Here is a 19,780-nt window from a genome sequence, read left to right on the forward strand (position 1 = left end):
CTTCAGCCTCAGCCAGCCAGGAAGGAGGGTAGGGTGTCAGTTTTCAGACAGCATATAAACTGAAAAACCACCTTATATTTTACATTAAAAATCACGCTTAAATAGTTTAACTTGTCCCCAGAGGAGTAAAGTGTGTTCAGGGACGATTGCCCGTACTGTTTACGTCCACGAAACAGTCTCATAGGTAACTGTGTGGGACGCTCCGTGTCGTTAGACCACTTTTTAATCAGTTTGTAGCAAATTACGATTACCTGGTTTATAATACAAAATACATCCTACGCTCCGTGTCGTTAGACCACTTTTTAATCAGTTTGTAGCAAATTACGACTACCTGGTTTATAATACAAAATACATCCTAGAGATTCAGCCCCCTCGGCTTTCAATATTTCCCAGCAAGACTGGATCAAGCTTTCGAGGGGAGGGCAAAGCACAGAGAACCCAGGCTTGACCTTCTTAAGATGGGAGTGGTTCCCAAACCTCTGCTCACTGGACCTGGGACCCTTATGTGAGCCTGGGCCTCACCCCCAGCTGATTACATCACGGGGCAGAGAGGGTGGTGAGACACAAACAGGTATTTTTTTGAAGCTCGCCGGGAGTTTCCAATGTGGAGACTCGCTTGAGAACCACGTGACAGGGCATCAGGGCTTCGCCACCCAGTGAAGAGATGGGCGTTGACATTTAATACTGGGAGGAATTTACCGTCAACGTCTGGTTCACCATCCACAAAATATGGTGGGTAAACTGTTCCCCTTTTCATTCAGTGTTCATTCAGACTCCATGCCTCTAGTACCAGTTCCTTCCTGTTTTTCAATGTAGAATCAGGAGTTGAGGGAGAAATAAACTATAGAGTGTGATTCCAGTCAAGCTACAGGAGGGCTGCAATTGGTAGAATTTTAACCTATAGTCTCACCTGAAACTGCTTACCCCTCCCTCCCAAAACACAGCCACTCACCACAGTTAACTGTCCGTTTTTATCTTTATAGATTTGTTCTTCCAGTCCAGTGTCAAAAACTATGGTGCCTTCTTTTCCAGGACCGATATAAAACTGTAAACTTAAAATACACAAAGTGATGAATTACCGACATACTCTAATTTTTTCTCCCTCAGCTTTTGGTCTGCAAAAGACATTCCCCCATGAAGCTTACTAGTTTCCAGGTCAGATTCCTGTCTTATTCCAGAGGTTTAGCGCATATCTGAGTAAGCGGAACATAACCGTTTCTGCAGCTGGGGCAGCTGCCTGGAGTTACTCTCAGATCAGCTTAGCACATTCAGTTGCACAGGCGTCAACAGCAGAGGTGTGGCTGTCACCTCTGGCCCCGAGGTCCCCCTGTCACTGGGTTCCCTTAAGGTGAACGAGTGATCACTGACTGCATTTCTCTGGAGCTGATGTCATGGGGGTGAGGAGGGAAGAAAGTCCTTTGTCAGCCAGAGCAAGGGCACCCCACCCCTTGCTGGTAGGCAGGGCTTGTATTTCGGAGAGGGAGAGGCAGGGGTGAGACAATGAACATACTGGCATTTTCCTCGATCTGCTCATAACGAACATTTAACACCGGGTGACTTCCCGAGCTACAGAAGAAGCCACCTACCTTCCTTGAACAACATTTACAATGTTCTCCTTCTTAACCAGCATGGCGAGCTTAGTCACCGCTTCAAATATGTGTTCGCACTGCAAGACGGCATCTCCCTGAGGCGGCAAGGAGAGGCGCGGTGGTTTCAGTGGGAGCAGTTTAAAAGGAAAAAAAAAAAAGACTCTTCTACAACTGAGGTTTCCCGGAGGCAGGTAAATACGTTGGCAGCGTCTGCCTCATTTGGCCCCCAGCACCGCGGGGGCCATCAGTTACCTTTTGCTTGTTGTCTTCTGGCGAAACGTGAATGACGAAGATTCCATTGCTGAGGCTGCTGGTAGAGACACCTGAAGACAGATCCAAAGTTAGGGGCCAGGAACTGGACAGCTGGACCTTCGTACAGAGGACAGAGGCCCGCCCGGGCGCTCCCAGCCCCACGCCTTCCCCTCCCAGCCCCACACCTTCCCCTCCCAGCTGGGCCGAGGATGGAGGGCACACCCAGCAGTCAGTGTCTGGGCTGCAAGGCTCTGTGGTTTTGAATAAGCAACAGGTCACCGTTGAAGGTGACTGACAGCTGCCCGACCTGGATGCTGGGCGTAGGTACCGTGGGCATTTACGTCAGAATACAAGGCACAGGGCTTTGTGGGCGCCCTTGGCTCAGGCCTTCCAGGGAAGGGCCGCTTCACCGCCGGTGCACCCAGGAGCTCAGTCAACCCCGTGAGTTGTCTTAGGACCGTCTGCTTCTTACCCTTGAGCGTTGAGTACTCTATTTTCTGCTTGATTTTGGCCAGTTCCACCACGTATGCCGCTTTCTGAGTGAGAATGAGTTGCCGCTGCCGGGTCTTGAAGCCTTTCCTGTCGTATTTAATGACCGGGATACCATACTGCAAGGAGGTTACCGTCACTATGCCGGGAAGCTTGCCTCACAGGGGAGGGGGCACAGCGCCGAGCTCCCCGTTACTCAGACTCCCCCAGCGCCGCTCCCAGCACCCCAACAGCGAGGGGCTCAGACAGACTGCAGCGGTGGCTCTTCTCCCCTGAGAACCCTGGCTCTGCCTGTGGCGTTGCCCTTCTCAGGAGTTGAAGGCCATGGCCACCTCCCTCTTGGGGCTGCTCTGAGCAGCCAGCAGGGATGAAGCCGCTGGTGGTGGTCAAGCTCTCACCGCCAGAGGGTGATCCAGCCCAGTCACAGGTGTCCTCTGGGGACCAAAGTGACAGCCGCCACTGGAGCCAAGGTCACCAGCTGTTGCATGCCAGGCAGCCGCCGCCGTGCACTTCGCACCATCGGCTCCTCCACCCTCCCCGTTCACAGGAGGACAGAGGCACCACGAGCCCAAGTAACCCGCCCAGGATCGCACAGCTAAGTTGCCAAGCCCACGTCGGCACCCAGGCAACTCTGCCACGCCGCTTCCAGCAGGGAATGTTTCATGATTGAGTTTATGGCTGCATTTCACTCGATTTCATAGAAAACCAGTTGCTAGAGTGACAGATGAAGACCTTAAGAACAGCAACTGGTACCCAGAAGTCACGCGGTCCCCATAATCTTAACACCCGAAGCATCACAGCTGGGAGGCTGGCCCACCCAGGCTCGACACAGCGCACCGCTGCATTTAAACTGGGGCTCTACGTACCCTTCTTGTCAAAAGCAGACCCTGTCTCCAGCCAGGATACACACTTCCTTACCTGGATTTTCTCACTGCCGATGAGCTGAAGCACTTTGGGATTAATGTCTCCTTCATCTAGGGAGGCAACCAGAACACAGCCAGTCATCGTGACATACCACCCCCGGGCAGAAGCCACTGGCATCTGCTAGTTTCGGGACCCTGTGTGACCAAGACCTCAACCTGGGAAGCAGCTGTCGGGAAACGCTACAGGTCAACCATCTTTCTTTGACTTTGGTCAAAAAAGGGGAAGTGAGGATGTAGACGGAAGACTGGACTCACCTATCCGACTGTGGGCAAAGGGCTGGTTTAAGCTTTCTGCATATCCTTCTTTCTTTCCCCTGAATATGTCACTGGTCACCACCTTTTGCTGCATCTGGTAATTCATAATTACAAAATGGGAGTCATGAGGTTCTTTGGGACGGATGCCAAGAGGTCCACATTAGTGCTTGCTTTCCTTCTGAGTGGACGTCAGAACACATTCCTGGCTTCGGCCAAAATGCTCTAAAATTACAGTGGTAGAGACTGGACTGACACTTAGGCTTGTCTCTACCTGTACCGGCTGCCCAGAAGCGGCATTTTCAGAGTTTCAGAGAGCAGTTTCTTCTAGGTCAGAGGTCCCGTGCAGCCCACGGGCCAAACCCAGTACAGTTTGTAAGTCAGGTTTTTTGGAGCGCAGCCAAGCCATCCACCTACAGGTTGTGTCCCGGCGCCCTGCGTGCTACAACGGCAGAGTCCCTGCGGCGGCGTGGTGTGGCCCACAAAGCCCACGATATGACCCTGTAGCTCTTTACAGAACAAGTCTGCAGACGAACATAAACAAAACCAGACCTCCAGCAGAGAAGGCGCCCTGCGTGCTCCGCAGCCCAGAGGCCATTCCAAGGGTGTTCCCATGGTAACATCGCAAGTGAGGCTACTTCTAACAGCTGTCAGTTAACGAGGGCTCTGTGCTAAGTGGTCTGCATGCGTTTAATCCTCAATGAGTATAACGTAAGGGCCTCCTGTGACCCTTGACTTACAGGTGAAATGATGGGCAGGGCTGGCACCCCCCTGCCCCCACCATCCCGCCACCTGCCCACACACCGCGTCCCTACCAGGGCTTTCCTCTCGGCCGTGATCCCGCGGCAGTACTTCCGAACCAGGTTCCTCATGCACATCTTCCTGAGCAGCTCCGATGCCTGTGTGGAGAGTACACAGTTCTTACCCACCTGCCTGCCTCGCCTTGCCCGCTCCCGTCGTGGGCTGCAGCCACCACAACAGAAGCGTCGGAAGCACAGCTGAATTCAGTTTGATTTAAAGTACAGGGTTAATACTCTCTGGTCTTGTGTTCACTTTCTGCTACCGCTAAACTAGTGGTCCTTAAACTGGGATGAGTCTGAGTCACCAGGAGCTGGCCAGGAGGTCTCTAGGGATGCTGACCCAGTGGGCCCGGGTTGGGACCCAACCTTACAGCAGCCCCTTCTCTGCGCTCCAAACACAGAGGGTCCTCGGAGCATCTTTTAAGAAACACTGTTCTGGGCAGCAGTCCCTAAACCCATCTGAAAGGCCACCTCAGGGAAAGGAACCATTCAGAAGTGCTCTGTATAAACAGACCGCCAGTGGCGTTGTAATTCCAGAGAGGATGTTACGAATTCTGAGGAGTTAAACCCCTTGGGCACCACCCTCACAAGGAACTGCTTTGTGTGCGGAGGCAGCAAAAGAAATACACAAATTCAGGTCCATCGGTGCCCGAGTCCCTTGCAGCATGAGTCCTGGCGCCCTCCTCACATTTTCCAGGATGCCAGGAGGCCTCAGCCAGCTCTTGTCCAAGACGTTCTTTGGGACGTGATACTGAAGGTTCAGGATGTAATTCTTCCGCACGAACACGATGAACTCCTCGTTGTCGGGACAGAGGGGCTTGTTGCGATTGATGAATCCCGTTAGGAACCTATGCAGGAGAGAGTTTTGCTCGTTTTCTGGCCCATTTCACCACTGAGACTTGTGTTCTCTGCCCACTTGTTTGATTCAGTGGAGGCTGAAACGGTCTATGGGGCTGATTGCCCCATAGGGCCATGGGCCTGATCTGCCCCAAAGAGGTGTTTTATTTCACTCACACTGTTTTGTGTCTTGTTTTGTTTTTTGAGTAACTTGAATTCGTTGCCAACAACAACAACAACAAAAATTGGGAGGTATTACATCCAAGCCAGATCTCTACCGTTCCTTAAAAATAATCAAAAGATCTGGCAACGCTGGTCTGGCCTTTCTCCATGGCAGCAGTCAGCTAAAGTTGGAGAAGTGACTGCCCCTCTGAGGTGGATTGAGCTTTCCAGTTTGCCACAATCCCCACCCTGCCATATTGTCTTATCCCAGCTCATGGAACTCACTGTACCTGCCTGGCATCAGAAGGCATTTGACACCCCCAATGTTCACAGCAGCATTATTTACAATAGCCAAGACATGGAAGCAACCTAAATGTCCATCAACAGATGACTGGATAAAGTTGTTGTGGTCTATATATATATGATGGAATACTACTCAGCCATAAAAAGAATAAAATAATACCATTTGCAGCAACATGGATGGACCTCGAGATTATTATACTAAGAGAAAGACAAATATCATGTGATATGTGGAATTAAAAAGAAAATGACACAAATGAACTTACTTACAAAACAGAAGGAGACTCAGACATAGAAAGTAAACTTATGGTTACCCAAGGGGAAAGGGGTGAGGATAAACTGGGAGTCTGGAATTAGCAGATACAAATGACTATATACAGAACAGATAAACAACAGGTAGTATGTATAATGAAAAAGAGTATGTATGCATATGTGTAACTGGATCACCGTGCTGTACACCAGGAACTAACACAACATTATAAATAGACTGTACTTCAATTTAAAAAAAGAGGAAGGGCACAGAACGGAATTCCTAAGGGTTGACGTCCTGAAGGGGTTACCTTCTGCACAAAGCTGGACCTCAGCCAAGCCCCCGACCACCCCCCCCCCCTGCAGCACAGCACATTTAGAGACCTCTCCCCGCTAGCGTACCCGACTGAGAACTTACTTTCTTACAATCCGCACAGCCCACCTTCTCCTTTGGGCCTCCTTCCGAGCCAGGACGCCACGCCAGAGGGCTTCAAGTTTAACGGCTGAAAGAATTCACTGCTGGCATTAGAAGGTGAGCACAATCGTGTTGAAACACCAGAGCCTTTTCCGGCATTCTTCATCCACTCCACACACACACGCACGCACGCGCGCGCGCGCGCGCGGATGCCACCGAGCGCTCCGCTCGCCCCTGAGATGGGAAGTGGATGAGAGTCATCAGTTTCCACCTGGAGGTACCCAGGTGGGCAGCTGAGCCCGGCGACAGAGGCACAGACGGGGCCGGGCAGCACCAGGGAAGCCCCGAAGTTACGCAACGGGGTCAGTTCCCCGAGGTCTTTTTGAGGGACAGGAGTGGCCCTTGATGGCAGATTAGTCTCACCCCTGTGTTCCCTCTGTCTCACCCTGTGTTTATCTAATTCTCTGCACTAAAAAATGATACATGCAGCAACAAGGGTGGACCTGGAGATCATCTTACTAACTGAGCCAGAAAGAGAAAGAAAAATACCATATGATATCACTTGTATGTGGAATCAAAAAAAAAAAATGTAAGAAAGAAAACAAAACTTACGGCTACCAGAGTGGGGGAAGGGGGTGGGCAGGGATAAATTGGGGGTTCAGGATTTGCAGATACACACTACAATGTATAAAATAACAAGGTCCCACTGTGCACCCCATAATAGCCTGTAAGGAAAAAGAATATAAAAAGGAATATATATATATATATATACACATATATAAATGAATCACTGCTGGACACCAGAAATTAATACAATAGTGTATATGGACTATAATTCAAATGTTTAAAATGGGGATACATCAGTGGAGACACAAAAATTAGGTTTCTGGCCTGTTCCTCAATTTAAAAAAATTTTTTTTGTTTTCTAATTTTTAAATGCTTTTCAGATTTTTTTTTCAGTTATTTATGATATTCAGAATGCTTTTCTTTTATTCCCCGTGGCAACACTGTTTATTACAGAAACAAACAACTGTGAACAACCCCAGTGTCCATCAGTGGAACAGCTCAGTTGTGTATACTCAGCGCACAGGGGTCAGCAAACTGCAGCCCTCAGGCCAGTCGCCCGTTTTTGTAGATAAAGTTTTATTGCAACCGAGCTGTGCCCGTTCATCTACATCTTGCCTAGAGCTAACTTCATGCCCCAACAGCGGAGCTGAGTAGCTGTGCCAGACTGTCTGACCCTTTAAGAAAGTTTGCCACCCCCTGCGAATGGTGGAAAACCATGCAGCTGTGACAATGAGTAACAATCCACATACATCTCCTGGCTGAATTTCCAAAACAAAAATGTCACAAAAGAAAAACATGCACAGTATAATTCTATGGATTTCAAAACATGCCAGCCTACAAATATATTCAGTGAGGCATCCATAGATGGTAAAATTAAAAAAAAAAAAAAAAACAAGGAAATGATAAACGCACAGTTCAGAGGAGTGGTGTATGTGAGGGGTGGCAGGGGCTGAGAAGTCACTGGGGAGGGACAGCGGGCAGGGGCTCTGCTGTTAGTCACCTTTAAAAAAATTATCCTTTCACATGCATATATTGTGGATCAAATAGAACATGTCTGTGGGACAAATGAGGCTGTAGTGTTATCTCTGATCAGCAGAGTAAAAATGAGATGAGGTCCTGGAACCAGACCCCATGGCTGCCTCGAACCCTGGTTCCAAGGCTGGGCAGGGGGAGAGGATGCTCAAAGGGTCCTGTGCCCCCAGGTCCAAGGCCAGCGGGGGATTCCCGCTCACTTCTTACCTGCTCGTCTTTTTCTCACATATGCTTTCCTTTCTCGGCAGCCTTTGTACGTGGCTTGGATTCTCGCAACTTAAAATGAAACAAAAGTTTTGGTGAAATACCTTCCCATTGTGCAATTCTGTAGTTGTGACCTTCCCAAGGGATGTCAGCCGTGGCCCTGGGAGCGTGCAGGGGAGGGGTGACACAGGAAGCCACGGGATGTGACGGGCAGAAATCAGAGCGGGCAGGTTCCATTCAGCCTGGCTGCCAGGGCTGACCAGTAACTGGAGCTGCCTTCCCTTGCTCCCTCTTGCCTTCCCCCAGAGAAGGAACAGAGCCACCATTCAGAGGGCTCGCTGGTCCCTGGTTCTGTGCTTGGCATTGTATTGCATCTTTACCCCACCGCCCGGCCAGCACGTTTTACAAAGCGGATCACAGACCCAGGCGGTGAAGACTGGCTGGGCACGAAGCAACCACGCAACTGCTAAGCAGGAGCATGAGCGCAGGGCTGAGGACCACACACACACCCACCCTGTAGCTGCTCTGTTCTCCATGCACCTCCTCCACACAGTGATGGGGGCCCACCACAGGCTAAGCTCCTCCAGGGTCCTGCACATCCCCTGGGAGCTGGGTAGAAATGCTGACTCAGGCCCCCCCGTGTTCAGCGCCCACCCATGAGCCAGATCCTGGTGACTGCTACCTGCTGCCAGAGGGGTCAAAAGCTGAGACCGCCAAGCACAGTGGTTATGAGCTTCAGCCCTGAAGCCAGGCTGACACAGGCTCAAACCCCAGCTCTGCTGCTTCCGAGCTGTGTGGCCTTCAGCCAGTTACCAACATCTCTGGGCCTTAGCATCCCCACATGTATACCATGAGATCATGAGTGCAAAGGCCTCAGAAGCCACCTGGCACACAGCAAGCGCTCAGATTACTCAAGCAGAGCTGGTCTCAACAGGCCAGTTGAGAGCTCGGTGGGGGAAGAAGCCTCTGTGCCCCCGTAGTTTTGATTCTTGATTTTTTACACTTTCCTCCCATCTAACTTTTCTCATTTACCATTCACAACACACATCCTGGCTGTGGGCTTTGCAGCTCCACCTTCCAACATCAGAGACTTATACAAATGAAGATTTTAAAAACCTTCATTTAAATGAAAGATGAACTTTGAGGGTTTAGGTCCTGATGCAGCACAAGAGAGTTGGATCCAAATTAGAAATGGGGCAGAACTGCAGTGTTTAAGGTTCCACGAGCATCCATGACAGCCCTCCAAATACCCACGAAGGCATAAATTCCCCTGTATTTTATAATCCCGTATCTTGTTCTGGCTTTCCAAAGCAAGTGCTTCCCTTTTTTTTTTTATTTTTTTTTTTTTACTGGGGATTGAACCCAGGACCTTGTACATGCTAAGCACACGCTTTACCACTGATGCTTCCAACGTTATGTCAAACACCCATGTTTAAAATGCTTCCTAAGCTAAGCTTGTTCATTTCACATTCTAATGAAATCAGGGCAGAAAAACAAACAAACAAAAATGTACCTAATTGGTGTTTACTAAATTCAAAGGCATCTTCAGTAGCAAACAGAGTTCTGGGAAAGCGAATGAATATTTTGGTTCTAGAAGTGGAAAAAAAAAGTCTTAATTATTAACTGATCAGTTACCATCTGTAGTGGGTGGGATAGTGTCCCCTCCCCCGCCCCACCGCCAAATTCACGTCCACTTAGATCCTCAGAATTAGGGTCTTTGCAGACATAACGAAGGTAAGGATTGAGATGGAATCATACTGAATTAGGGTGGACCCTACATCCCATGAGAGTGTTCCTGTAAGAAAGAGAAAAAGACACATAGGGGAGAAGGCCACGGGGAGACGGAGGCAGTGACTGCAATGATGCTACCACAAGCTAAGGGATGTCAGGAGCCACTAGAAGCTGGAAGAAGCAAGGAAGGATCTTCCCAGAGAGACTTCACGGGGAGCACAGCCCTACTAGACACCTAGATTTTGGCCTCCCAGCTTCCAGAACCGTGAGAAAATAAATTCCCATTGTTTTAAACCAGCCGTTCTGTGGTTAATTCATTATGCAGTCCTGGGAAATTAATACTCCATCTTAAACCAAAGTTACTTCCCTGGGCTTTAAAAAGTGAGGATAAAGAATATGAGTCTACGTTTAAGAGAAGATCCCATCAACCAGCAAAAATAAACTATAAATATTGATCTCATGTTGCTTGTCCCAGCCTTTGAGGGAAACTTCCAAGGGCAGCCACTGGGGGGCAGCAGCGCATCGCTCCGCGTGAACCCACTTTCTCATCTAAGATTACGGACGGGGGACAGATACACCCCTGACACTATTTCCAGGTAGATGGTGTCAGAAGTGAGTTTAATTGTGGGACACCCAGCTGGTGTCAGAAGTGTGATGGAGTGTTCTGAGTGTGAGTGAAGTGTTGAGAGTGGAGGAGACACACAGAAAATTTTCTTTACAGAGCTGCATTGAAATTGAGCGGACAGAAGTATCTGCTAATAAATTTATGTAAACTCCTGAAGAATGACTCTCCAGGCTCAAGATGGACACGGACTGATGCTCAAAACATTCTGACAGCAGTTTCCCTGCCACTTACCTCCCGAGTTTATACTCCTCGGGTTTGTAGCCAATGTACTTGATCAGCCGCTCTACACCCTCTGCTGGAGGCCCGTGCCAGCGCGGCCAGGTGTCTGGGCACAAGGACTTGTACCTAGGGAGAGCAGACGCACGCCTAGAAAGCCGCAGACCTTACACTAGCTCCCCTGGAGGTCGGCCGCGCTCCGCTGGGCATGCCAGCCACTCATCACACCAACTTCCTGGAATGTAACAACATACACTCGACAAGAAAGAAAAAAGAGAAACTGTTCCAATAGGGGGTGACGTTTGACCTTATCTTCATAGAACAGTAACGTCACCAGACACTCTACCCAAGAAACTCAGTTCCACGCCTAGGTATATACGCAACAGACATGAAAACACATCCATGCAAAAGCTTATACGTGAACATTCAGAGCATCATTATTTATAACAGACAAAAGGTGGAAGCCACCCAAACGTCCATCAGCGGGCAAGTGAATGTATAAACAAATGTGTTCCAGCATGGGAAGAAAAGGTACCACGCTTGGTGAGTGAGGAGAGATTCTTTAAGGGTAATTCTGGACCCAGCGTTGACTTAAAAACCCGATTCAGTATACAATGCTGAATATGTGGTTTTTCTCATATGTGGTTACAATAAATATAACCATGATGTCTGTACTATAATAGAAAAAGTGAATGCGGAATTCAGAAGTGCCTGTGGACCAAGGCAACTGAAGACGCTGGCCCGGAACCACACCGCTTGGGTTGGAGCCCAGCTCAGGGGCTGGACAAGCCACTTCACCTCCTCACTTTACAGTGTGAATGATGACAGGACCCCCTTGTGGGGTGGTCATGAGGTTGAAATGAGATCATTTGGTGGAGAGTGTCTGGCACAGTCCGAGACTTCAAAAAAATGTTAGCTACAGATTTCTTAGTGTGCTGCTTCCCTTTAAGATTGTTACATGGTTTGTATTATTTCAAAATCAATTTTTAAACTGTTAGGAGAACAGTTTTCCTGGAACTGTATACTTTATGAGCAGATCCATTAAGGGCATTGCAATGAACTGAATGTTCGTGTCCTTCTCTTCCAAAATTCACATGTAGAAAAATCCTAACCCCTGATGGTATTAGGAGGAGGGGCCTTTGGGATGTGATTAGGTCAGGAGGGTGAAGCCCTTGTGGTTGGGATCAGTGCCCTTACAAGAGCCCCCAGGGAGCTCCTGTGCCTTCTTTCCACCATGAGAGGGTGTGATCAGAAGACAGCAGCGTGCCACCCAGAAGAGGGCTCTCACCAGAACCTGACCGTGCTGGCCTCCTGATCGCAGATTTCCAGCCTCCAAGACTGTGAAGAATAAACTTCCGTTGTTAATAATGGTGCTGCGTTACAGCAGCCTGAACTAAGACAGGCGTTCGGTGTCACTTGTTCCTCCCTGAGTACCCGCCTCTGTCTTTCCACACACACAAGGGCACAGATGCATGCCAACCCCAGGGAACGCAGTACGGCCTCAGGCCCTGCTCCCACCTGTGTGGTCCACACCCATCACTAGCACATAGCATCAAGGCTGTCTACACAGGAGTGGGAAGATGCCTTAAATGCCTGCAGGTGACGGGACTAGTAACTTCTATCCTTTTCAACTCTGGAAGCAGTGCCCTGTAGGCTGCACACATTCAGTCATCTCTAGCCCACTCCCAGGGACCTTTCCTGTCTCCCCTCTGGGCCACGGGCCTGCATACATTCCAGCCTTCTAGCTGGTCCTCAGGCTGCCCAGTTGCCACCTCCAGGTTCTCCTGCCTGGGTGGCTGCCCCCACATTCCCTCTCGGCTCCCTTCCTCACTTGGAGAGGCACTCCCAGATCATTGTTTCCCCAACCCAGATTCATTCTCCTTCAAGGAATGTACCCCCACCTGACCTCCTGTATCTCCTTGTTACTGCCAGCCTCCCTCACTAGAAAGTAAACCCCATGCAGGCAGGGACGGGGTCTGTCCTGGTCTCTGCTGTCACCCAGCACCTCAGACGGTGCTGGTACACAGCAAGTGCTCACTAGGATTCACAGAAAGAACACACAAGCCCCCGAGAGCGGCAGAGTAGAAAAAAGATGTATGAAGTTCAAAAACCTGCAGCGAGATGGGAACCTCAAGTGTGTGTATATTTGGAGGGTGCGGTGGGTAGTGGCTGCTACTTCCTGCCATCCTCACCTGAGGTCAGATTCAGAAAAACGGATGAGAAGCGTGAATGAGTGACAGCTAGCTGATAAGCAAAAATGGTATGTAAAGGAGGGTCCCCCTACTCCCTCCCCCTCAAAACTTGGCAAATAGCCTGGCCATTCCTCAGTTAGACGCTGAGTTATCCTCTGACCCAGTAATCTACTCTGAGGTGTGTGCCCAAAGACGTGAACACATACAGACCCACTAAAACTTGAACCTGACTGTTCCCTGCAGCGCAGGTCATAACAGCCAAATAATGGAAACAACCCAAACGGCCATCAACAGAGGAGCGGATACACAACACGCCGTATAACCACGCAATGGACGGACTGTTACTCAACCCCATGGCTGATTATCAGCGATTTGATAGTTTAACTTAACATTAGGTTTCTTTTGAAACACAACCTTACAGTTATAGAAAGCACGTGCATGGTGGCAGGGAGATGGTTGTATTTCAAAAGCTGCTTACCCGGAGCACTGCCCACGCCTGCCCCCTGGTGGCAGGTCTGTGCACTGCGCCTTGCAAGCTTCCTGGGTTCCAAGAAGTAGGAGGCTCAGTGAAAGGAAGGGTAAACTGAGTCAATTTCTTGTTCTCTGAAACGTCAGTGTTTATCACCGTCAGAGCTACAGCAGTTAAAAACCAAACTGAGTCCCCCGGGGGACGGCCTTTTATTCATCGCCACACCCAGAGCCTCGCACTCGCTGCACTGGCTTCAGATCAGCAGAACAAACTCTACCTCTGCAAGAAATGCTCGTACTTCCGTCGGTACGCAAAGCCGGCCCGCCTCACCCTCAGGTGCTCCATCAGCCCCAGGTACTTGACCTGATGCCGTATGAGGAAGTCGTCGAACTTGCCTTGGGAAACACAGAAGGAAGAGTGATGGTAAAGGACCCTGTTTCAACCGAGGCGGACCAGAGGCTGCTAGCTGACGATCTCTGGACCAGATGGCCACAGACGTGTTTCTTAGGTCCTAGTGGTGTGTCTTTTAATGGGGGGATTTTACTGGAAAATCTGTATTTCTGGTTTCTCTCGAAAAACTATGAGATCTGGCCATTCTGGGCCTAGAGTCCACATGGCAACAACTGGCCGGAAGGGAGGAGTATTGCCCTTTTAGACAAGGTGCGCCCTCTCCCGTTCGCCACAGTCCCCTCCATTCCCTATTGCCTTACACCCAGGCTGTTATACTCTTTGCTCTTCCTGCCTGGCTTCTGTCAGCCTTTGACTGTATGACTTTGTTATGAGACCATGGCACATGCTTAGAAAACACCCAAGTCACAGACCGTCTTGGAAGACTGCTCACTAATCTGTTACTTAAAACAGAGGACAAGGAGCAAGCCTGTGGTGGATTTTAGGATTTTAACCCACTGCCATCTTGGTTTCCCTCCCACCCTCAATTCCCTGAGCTCAGGGTTCAGAACGATTCACAACTCACTGGGTTCCTTCCTCTCGTTGGGCTTGATGCAACGGATGTAAGAAGGTTCCTTAGAGATGAGAATTTCCAGAAGGCTGCTCAGACTGTTTTTAAACTGCGTCCCCACCTGCAGGGAGAGAGAATGAGCTACGCAGATGGTGCTGCTCCCCATTAATACAGAGAAGACTGGACTCTGGCCCTTCAGACCCAAACTCTTGACAGACTGACTCTTCTACTTGTTCACCTCTCATGAACTGTTTTGCCCAAACAGAGAAGGCTTTGGATGCCTGGGCCTGAGAAGCCCAGGCTCAGTCCGGTTAAGCCAAGGTTGCACAAACATCTTTCCAGGATGCTTCTCTCACTCAGTGAATATGCAGTGAGCACCTCATAGGAGCCAACATCGCCGCTGAGCCAGTCACCCTCCACCACCTTCCTGTTTCCTTGTCATCAAGTTTCCTTTATGACACTCGTGCTACTGTAACTTCTTTATTTGATGGTATCTTCCTGTACCATCCCCACTAGCTTGTAAGGCCTGTGAGGGCAGGAACCCTGTTTTGTTATTGCTAGATTCCCCTGTGCCCAGCACAGTGCCTGACACACAGCAGGTGCTCAGTGAATGTCTGCAGATGAACACACTGGTGGCTAACTTTGAAAAGTATATATTTAGTAGAACCTGTTAGAGGATGATACTTCCAGAAAAAGGAGAGGACGGCTGAAAAAGTACACGTAACTAAAGCCACTGCCCCCCCCGGGTGATTTTTGCCACCTTTCCAATTTCACACAGGCACTTCCCGACTCACTGTTGGTGGCCTTCTCCGGTTTTCTAGCTCAGCCACCAGGAAGCATTCCTTCAGGATTCGGTTTTTGGACCTGCACAATACCTGTAGGAAAAGAGCAATGAGCACATTTGCTGCTTCAGAAATCACTAAGAGGGTCTCTGGGAACATTAACCTAAGGGCACACAACGGACCGGAGCCACCTGCCTTGGGAGCACTTGAAGAAGAAGAGGGGAAAAACACAACCAAATGCGGAGGGAAATGTTCAGATACAGACAGCCCCCGACTTACAACGATGTGGCTTTACCATGGTGTGAGAGTGAAACGCATTCAGTAGGAACCACGCTTCGAATGTTGGGTTTTGACCTCTTCCTGGGCCAGCAAACCAGGCCTCTTAGCCACTCAGTCATGAGGGTGATCCACCGCGACACTCACTACCATTCTGTTTTTCACTTTTGGTAGGGTATTCAATTACACAAGATACTCCACACTTTCCTATAAAATAGGCTTTGTGTTAGGTGCCCAGCTCTAGGTTAATGTAAGTTCCCTGAGCATCTTTAAGGTGGGCTAGGCTAAGCTCTGATGTTCAGTAGGTTAAGCGTAGTCAATGCATATTCAATGTATGATATTTTCAATTTACGATGGGTTTATTGGGACGTAACCCGTTGTAAGTTGAGGAATATCTGTACTGTATCCACTGTCTACGTGGGGAAGCCATCTGATGATTTTTCCCCTGACAAGTGAAGCAATAAGTGTTCCAGTCCAGCCCAGCTTCTACAGGATAAACCAGCTTTTTAAGAATGATCTCCAAGATCTGGTGTTAGGTCAAAAAAAGCAAGATGCAGGACCACATGCATAGGGTGTTATTATTGTGTGAAGAGAAAAGAAAATGGGACACACACACACACACACACACACACACACATACATCCTGGTCTGTACCAGCCCTGGGAGGATACACAACAACAGCTGCTGGTTAGAGCAGCTGGCTCTCAGGAGAGGGACTTGGTGACATAAGAACACCAGCTTTTGTATCCTCTGCGTTTTCCTCCTGTGCTTATATTTTCAAAATAATCTACGTTTTAAAAAAAACGTAATTTGACACTAAAATCTTTTTCCTTATATCCATACACTAGAGGATTATTCAGCCTTAAAAAGGAAGGAAATTCAGACACACGCAGCAACATGGATGAGCCCTGAGGACAACACGCTAAGTGAAATAAACCAAAAGACACAAAAAAGACAAACACTGTGTAATTCCACCTATGTAAGTACCCAGAGTACTGAAATTCATATAGAAAGTAGAATGGTGGCTGCCGGGGGCTGGGGGGCAGGGAAATAAGGGCGTTAGGGTTTAATGGGGACAGAGTCTCAGTTTTGCAAGATGAAAAGAGTTCTGGAGGTGGACTGTGCAAATACTCAAGGGGAGGTACTTGACACGACTGAACTGTACGCTTACAAATGACCGACATGGAAAACTTTGTTATGTATGTCTATCTTGCCACAATGAAAAAAAAATCTTAAATGGGGAGGAGGTAATTAGGGTTTTTTTATTTATTTGTTTATTTATTGAGGAGTCACTGGGGACTGAACCCAGGACCTCGTGCATGCTAAGCAAGCGCTCTACCACTTGAGCTGTACCCTCCCTCCAGCCCCGAATGGGTCTGCTGAGTCAAGGGTTCATACAGATGATCTTAAATGTCTGTTCCAGCCGTGACAAGCTGGAGTTCTCACATAACGCATCGAAGAGAAGAATCCAGGCCAAACCTACCCCCAAATCAGTGACACGGGGTGACTGTCTTATAACCATCAGAGATACATATAGTTAAGTTTCAGACTTACTTCTTTCAGATGTCTGTAGAGGAGATCATTGTTTTTTTCCAAGAATCCTGTAAAACACGGAATAAAAAATTTCTCAATCAATGGCTTTGCCTAAATGCACGACTCCGTTGCAACTGATAGCAGAAGGAAATCCTAAAAAATAGCCTCTGAGGATGAGATCAGAGTTCCTCGGCCTCGGCAGTGCTGACATCTGGGGCTGGGCCATTCCCTGCGGGGGAGGGCAGTCCTGCTCATTGTAAGGGTGCTTAGCAGCATCCCTGGTCTCCACCCACCATATGCGAGTGGCACCCTTCTCAGCTGTGACAACCAAATATGTCTCTAGACATTGCCAGATGTCCCTGGGGGGTAACCCCACCCCTAGTTGAGAATCAAGTCCTCAGAACTGATTTTATGGCTTACACCCTACTTTCTAAACCCCGAAGAGCTGTCACAGGCATGGAGAGCCTTTACGTATTGTGCGTGTGTCCTAGGAAAGAATGACGCAGATAAGGAAAGATGTTGAAACAACGGGGAGGGAGCTGAGTTCCAAGGGTGGCCAGGTGAGACGATGTAGATGGTTGAGAAAAGCACCGCCACTACTGAGACAAATCAAACAAGCAGCGGGGCTGGTGGTACCTGATGGCATCTTTGCACAAAGGAAGATACGTCATTTCCATTTCTTTCCTTTTAAAACTTGGCTTATAAATGCTCGCTTAAAACCGAGTCAGTTGATAAATAAATCAGCAGCTAAATAGCATTACAAAGTTAAAACCAGCTAAAGAAGTCATGCATCAAGGGAAAAAAAAAGATACGCATCAAAAAAGCCGAAGATGCAACTGTCCTTTTTAGAGGACAATTTGGAGTTATAAAGGCTACCATTTTTATTGTAGCAGAACATACATAACATAAAATTTACCATTTTAATTACTTAGTCTCCTTTTAACTTATTTTTTTAAAATGGAGGTACTGGGGATCGAACCCAGGACCTTGTGCATACTAAGTATGTGCTCTACCACTGAGCTATACTCTCCCCTCTAGTTTAACTATTTTTAAGTTTACAGCTCAGTGGCATTAAGTGAGTTCACACTGTTGTGCGGCCATCAGCACTATCCATGCCCAGAACTCTTTTCATTTTCCCCAGGGGAAACTCTGTGCCCGTGAACCACGGATTCCCCATCTCCTGTTCCCTGAAGCCCCTGATAACCACTCTTCTGCTTTGTCTCTATGACTTTGACTACACACCTCAAGTAGGTGAAGTCCTACTACTGTATTAGTCCTTTTGTGTCTGGCTTATTTCACGTAGCATAATGTCTTCAAGGTCCATCCACGTCGTAGCAGGTGTCAAAATCCCCTGCCCTTTTTTAAGCCTGCATAACATTCCATTGTATGTATAAGCACATTTTGTTTATCCATTCATCCACTGATAGACACTTGGTGGCTTCCACCTTTTGGCTTTTGTGAATAATGCTCCTATGTACATAGGTGTACAAATGCCTGTTTGTGTTCCTACCTCCAGTTCTTTTGGGCACATATCCAGAAGTGGTCAAAACCAACTTCTGATAGACCCTTTATCGTAGCAATGCCATGGGAACTTACCGTGTGTGTATAATGTGCACAAACCGGCCAAGCGAAATAGACAAAGACATCAAACACAGCCGTGTTTACTAGAGACAGAGTTGGAAACAACTGGAGTCCATCAAACAGATGACAGGGCAGCCCCATGGGGAGTGCCTGGAGATTTCCGTATGAAAAGAGGTGGAGTCTGTTTGCTGCTATGGGGAGCGAATGCAGGTCTGGAGGCAAGAGGTCTGGGTCTGACCTCCAGCTCCGCCACTTACTAGCGGTGTGACCTTGGGCAAGTTCCTTAACTTCTCTGAGCTCAGCGCCTCATAGATTAAAAGTAGGGTGGGCGGGTAACAGTGCTACTCACCTCACAGGGTTGTGTGAGGTTTAAAGGAGCAACAGAGGTGAAGCATTCGGGACTGCCTGGCCCAGAGTAACTGCTCAATGAATCCAAACGACCGCCAATACCCGTTAAATGAAAAGTGCAAAAGAGAGAACACAGAATAGCAATCTGTGTTATGCAGATGTGTATGTGTTGTTCAGATGTGTGTGTGTGTGTGTGTGTGTGTGTGTGTGTGTGTGTGTATGAACTTTGAAAACATTACGCCAGACACAAAAGCCCACACATTGTGTGATTCCATTTCTATGAAATGTCCAGAATAGGGAAATCTATTTCCCTAGAAATAGAGACAGAACATAGATTGGTGGGTTGCCTAGGGCTGAGGGGAGACGGGGAGGGGGGGGAAATGGGGGCGTGACTGCTAATGAGTAAAGGGTTTCTTTGGGGGTTCTAAAATGGACTGTGGTGATGGCTGCACAGTGAATATACTAAACACTGGATAGTGGAATTGGGAATGTTAAAAAGGTGAAATAAATGGTATATACATTATCTCAATAAAGTGGTTATATGTGAAAGTAATAAATAAAAATTTCAGAAGACTTTTAAATGGCATGTTTGTATGCAGGGCTGGGGGACGTTTGAGATATATGTGCAGCATTTCTTCAGGGGAGGCGGGGGCACCTGCGTGGCTGTGACCTGTGACCTGCCTCCCCCGGCCCCCCCATAGACACTCACCCTTGGTGCAGTATGTGACCTCCCCTGCATAGTGGAAGAGCCGGAACTCCATCCAGCCAATCCTCTTTCGGCCCTTGTGACCCGCCAGCTTCCGGCTACAGCAGGACAGAAACAGACACACACTGAACCTTTCTACTTCACTGCAATGCAAAGCACCAACAATATACAAAGCAAAGAGTCAGGGAGAGTATAGCTCAGTGGTAGAGTGTGTGCTTGGCACACCTGAGGTCCTGGGTTCGATCCTGGGTACCTCCACTAAAATAATAAGTAAATAAATAAACCTAATTTT

General features: G+C 48.5%; 1 protein-coding gene across 1 annotated transcript in view; it reads right to left on the minus strand.

Moving 5' to 3' along the window:
* Window positions 1–19,780, minus strand: part of MYO1H (myosin IH) — a 101,937-nt gene that overhangs the window by 1,229 nt on the left and 80,928 nt on the right. Inside the window, exons 15-31 of the mRNA XM_045523062.2 lie at window positions 19,492–19,586; window positions 16,875–16,921; window positions 15,057–15,137; window positions 14,278–14,383; window positions 13,582–13,699; window positions 10,659–10,772; window positions 9,585–9,661; window positions 8,075–8,143; window positions 6,272–6,356; window positions 4,994–5,153; window positions 4,321–4,404; window positions 3,509–3,602; window positions 3,249–3,304; window positions 2,314–2,449; window positions 1,842–1,912; window positions 1,587–1,684; window positions 953–1,052 (exon numbers count right to left, since the gene is read on the minus strand). Of these exons, the coding sequence (XP_045379018.1) occupies window positions 953–1,052; window positions 1,587–1,684; window positions 1,842–1,912; window positions 2,314–2,449; window positions 3,249–3,304; window positions 3,509–3,602; window positions 4,321–4,404; window positions 4,994–5,153; window positions 6,272–6,356; window positions 8,075–8,143; window positions 9,585–9,661; window positions 10,659–10,772; window positions 13,582–13,699; window positions 14,278–14,383; window positions 15,057–15,137; window positions 16,875–16,921; window positions 19,492–19,586 (1,591 nt within the window). The remainder of the gene's footprint in view (window positions 1–952; window positions 1,053–1,586; window positions 1,685–1,841; window positions 1,913–2,313; window positions 2,450–3,248; window positions 3,305–3,508; window positions 3,603–4,320; window positions 4,405–4,993; window positions 5,154–6,271; window positions 6,357–8,074; window positions 8,144–9,584; window positions 9,662–10,658; window positions 10,773–13,581; window positions 13,700–14,277; window positions 14,384–15,056; window positions 15,138–16,874; window positions 16,922–19,491; window positions 19,587–19,780) is intronic.

The sequence above is a fragment of the Camelus bactrianus genome, chromosome 32 (genome assembly GCF_048773025.1).
Source record: "Camelus bactrianus isolate YW-2024 breed Bactrian camel chromosome 32, ASM4877302v1, whole genome shotgun sequence".
NCBI classification, from domain to species: Eukaryota; Metazoa; Chordata; class Mammalia; order Artiodactyla; family Camelidae; genus Camelus; species Camelus bactrianus.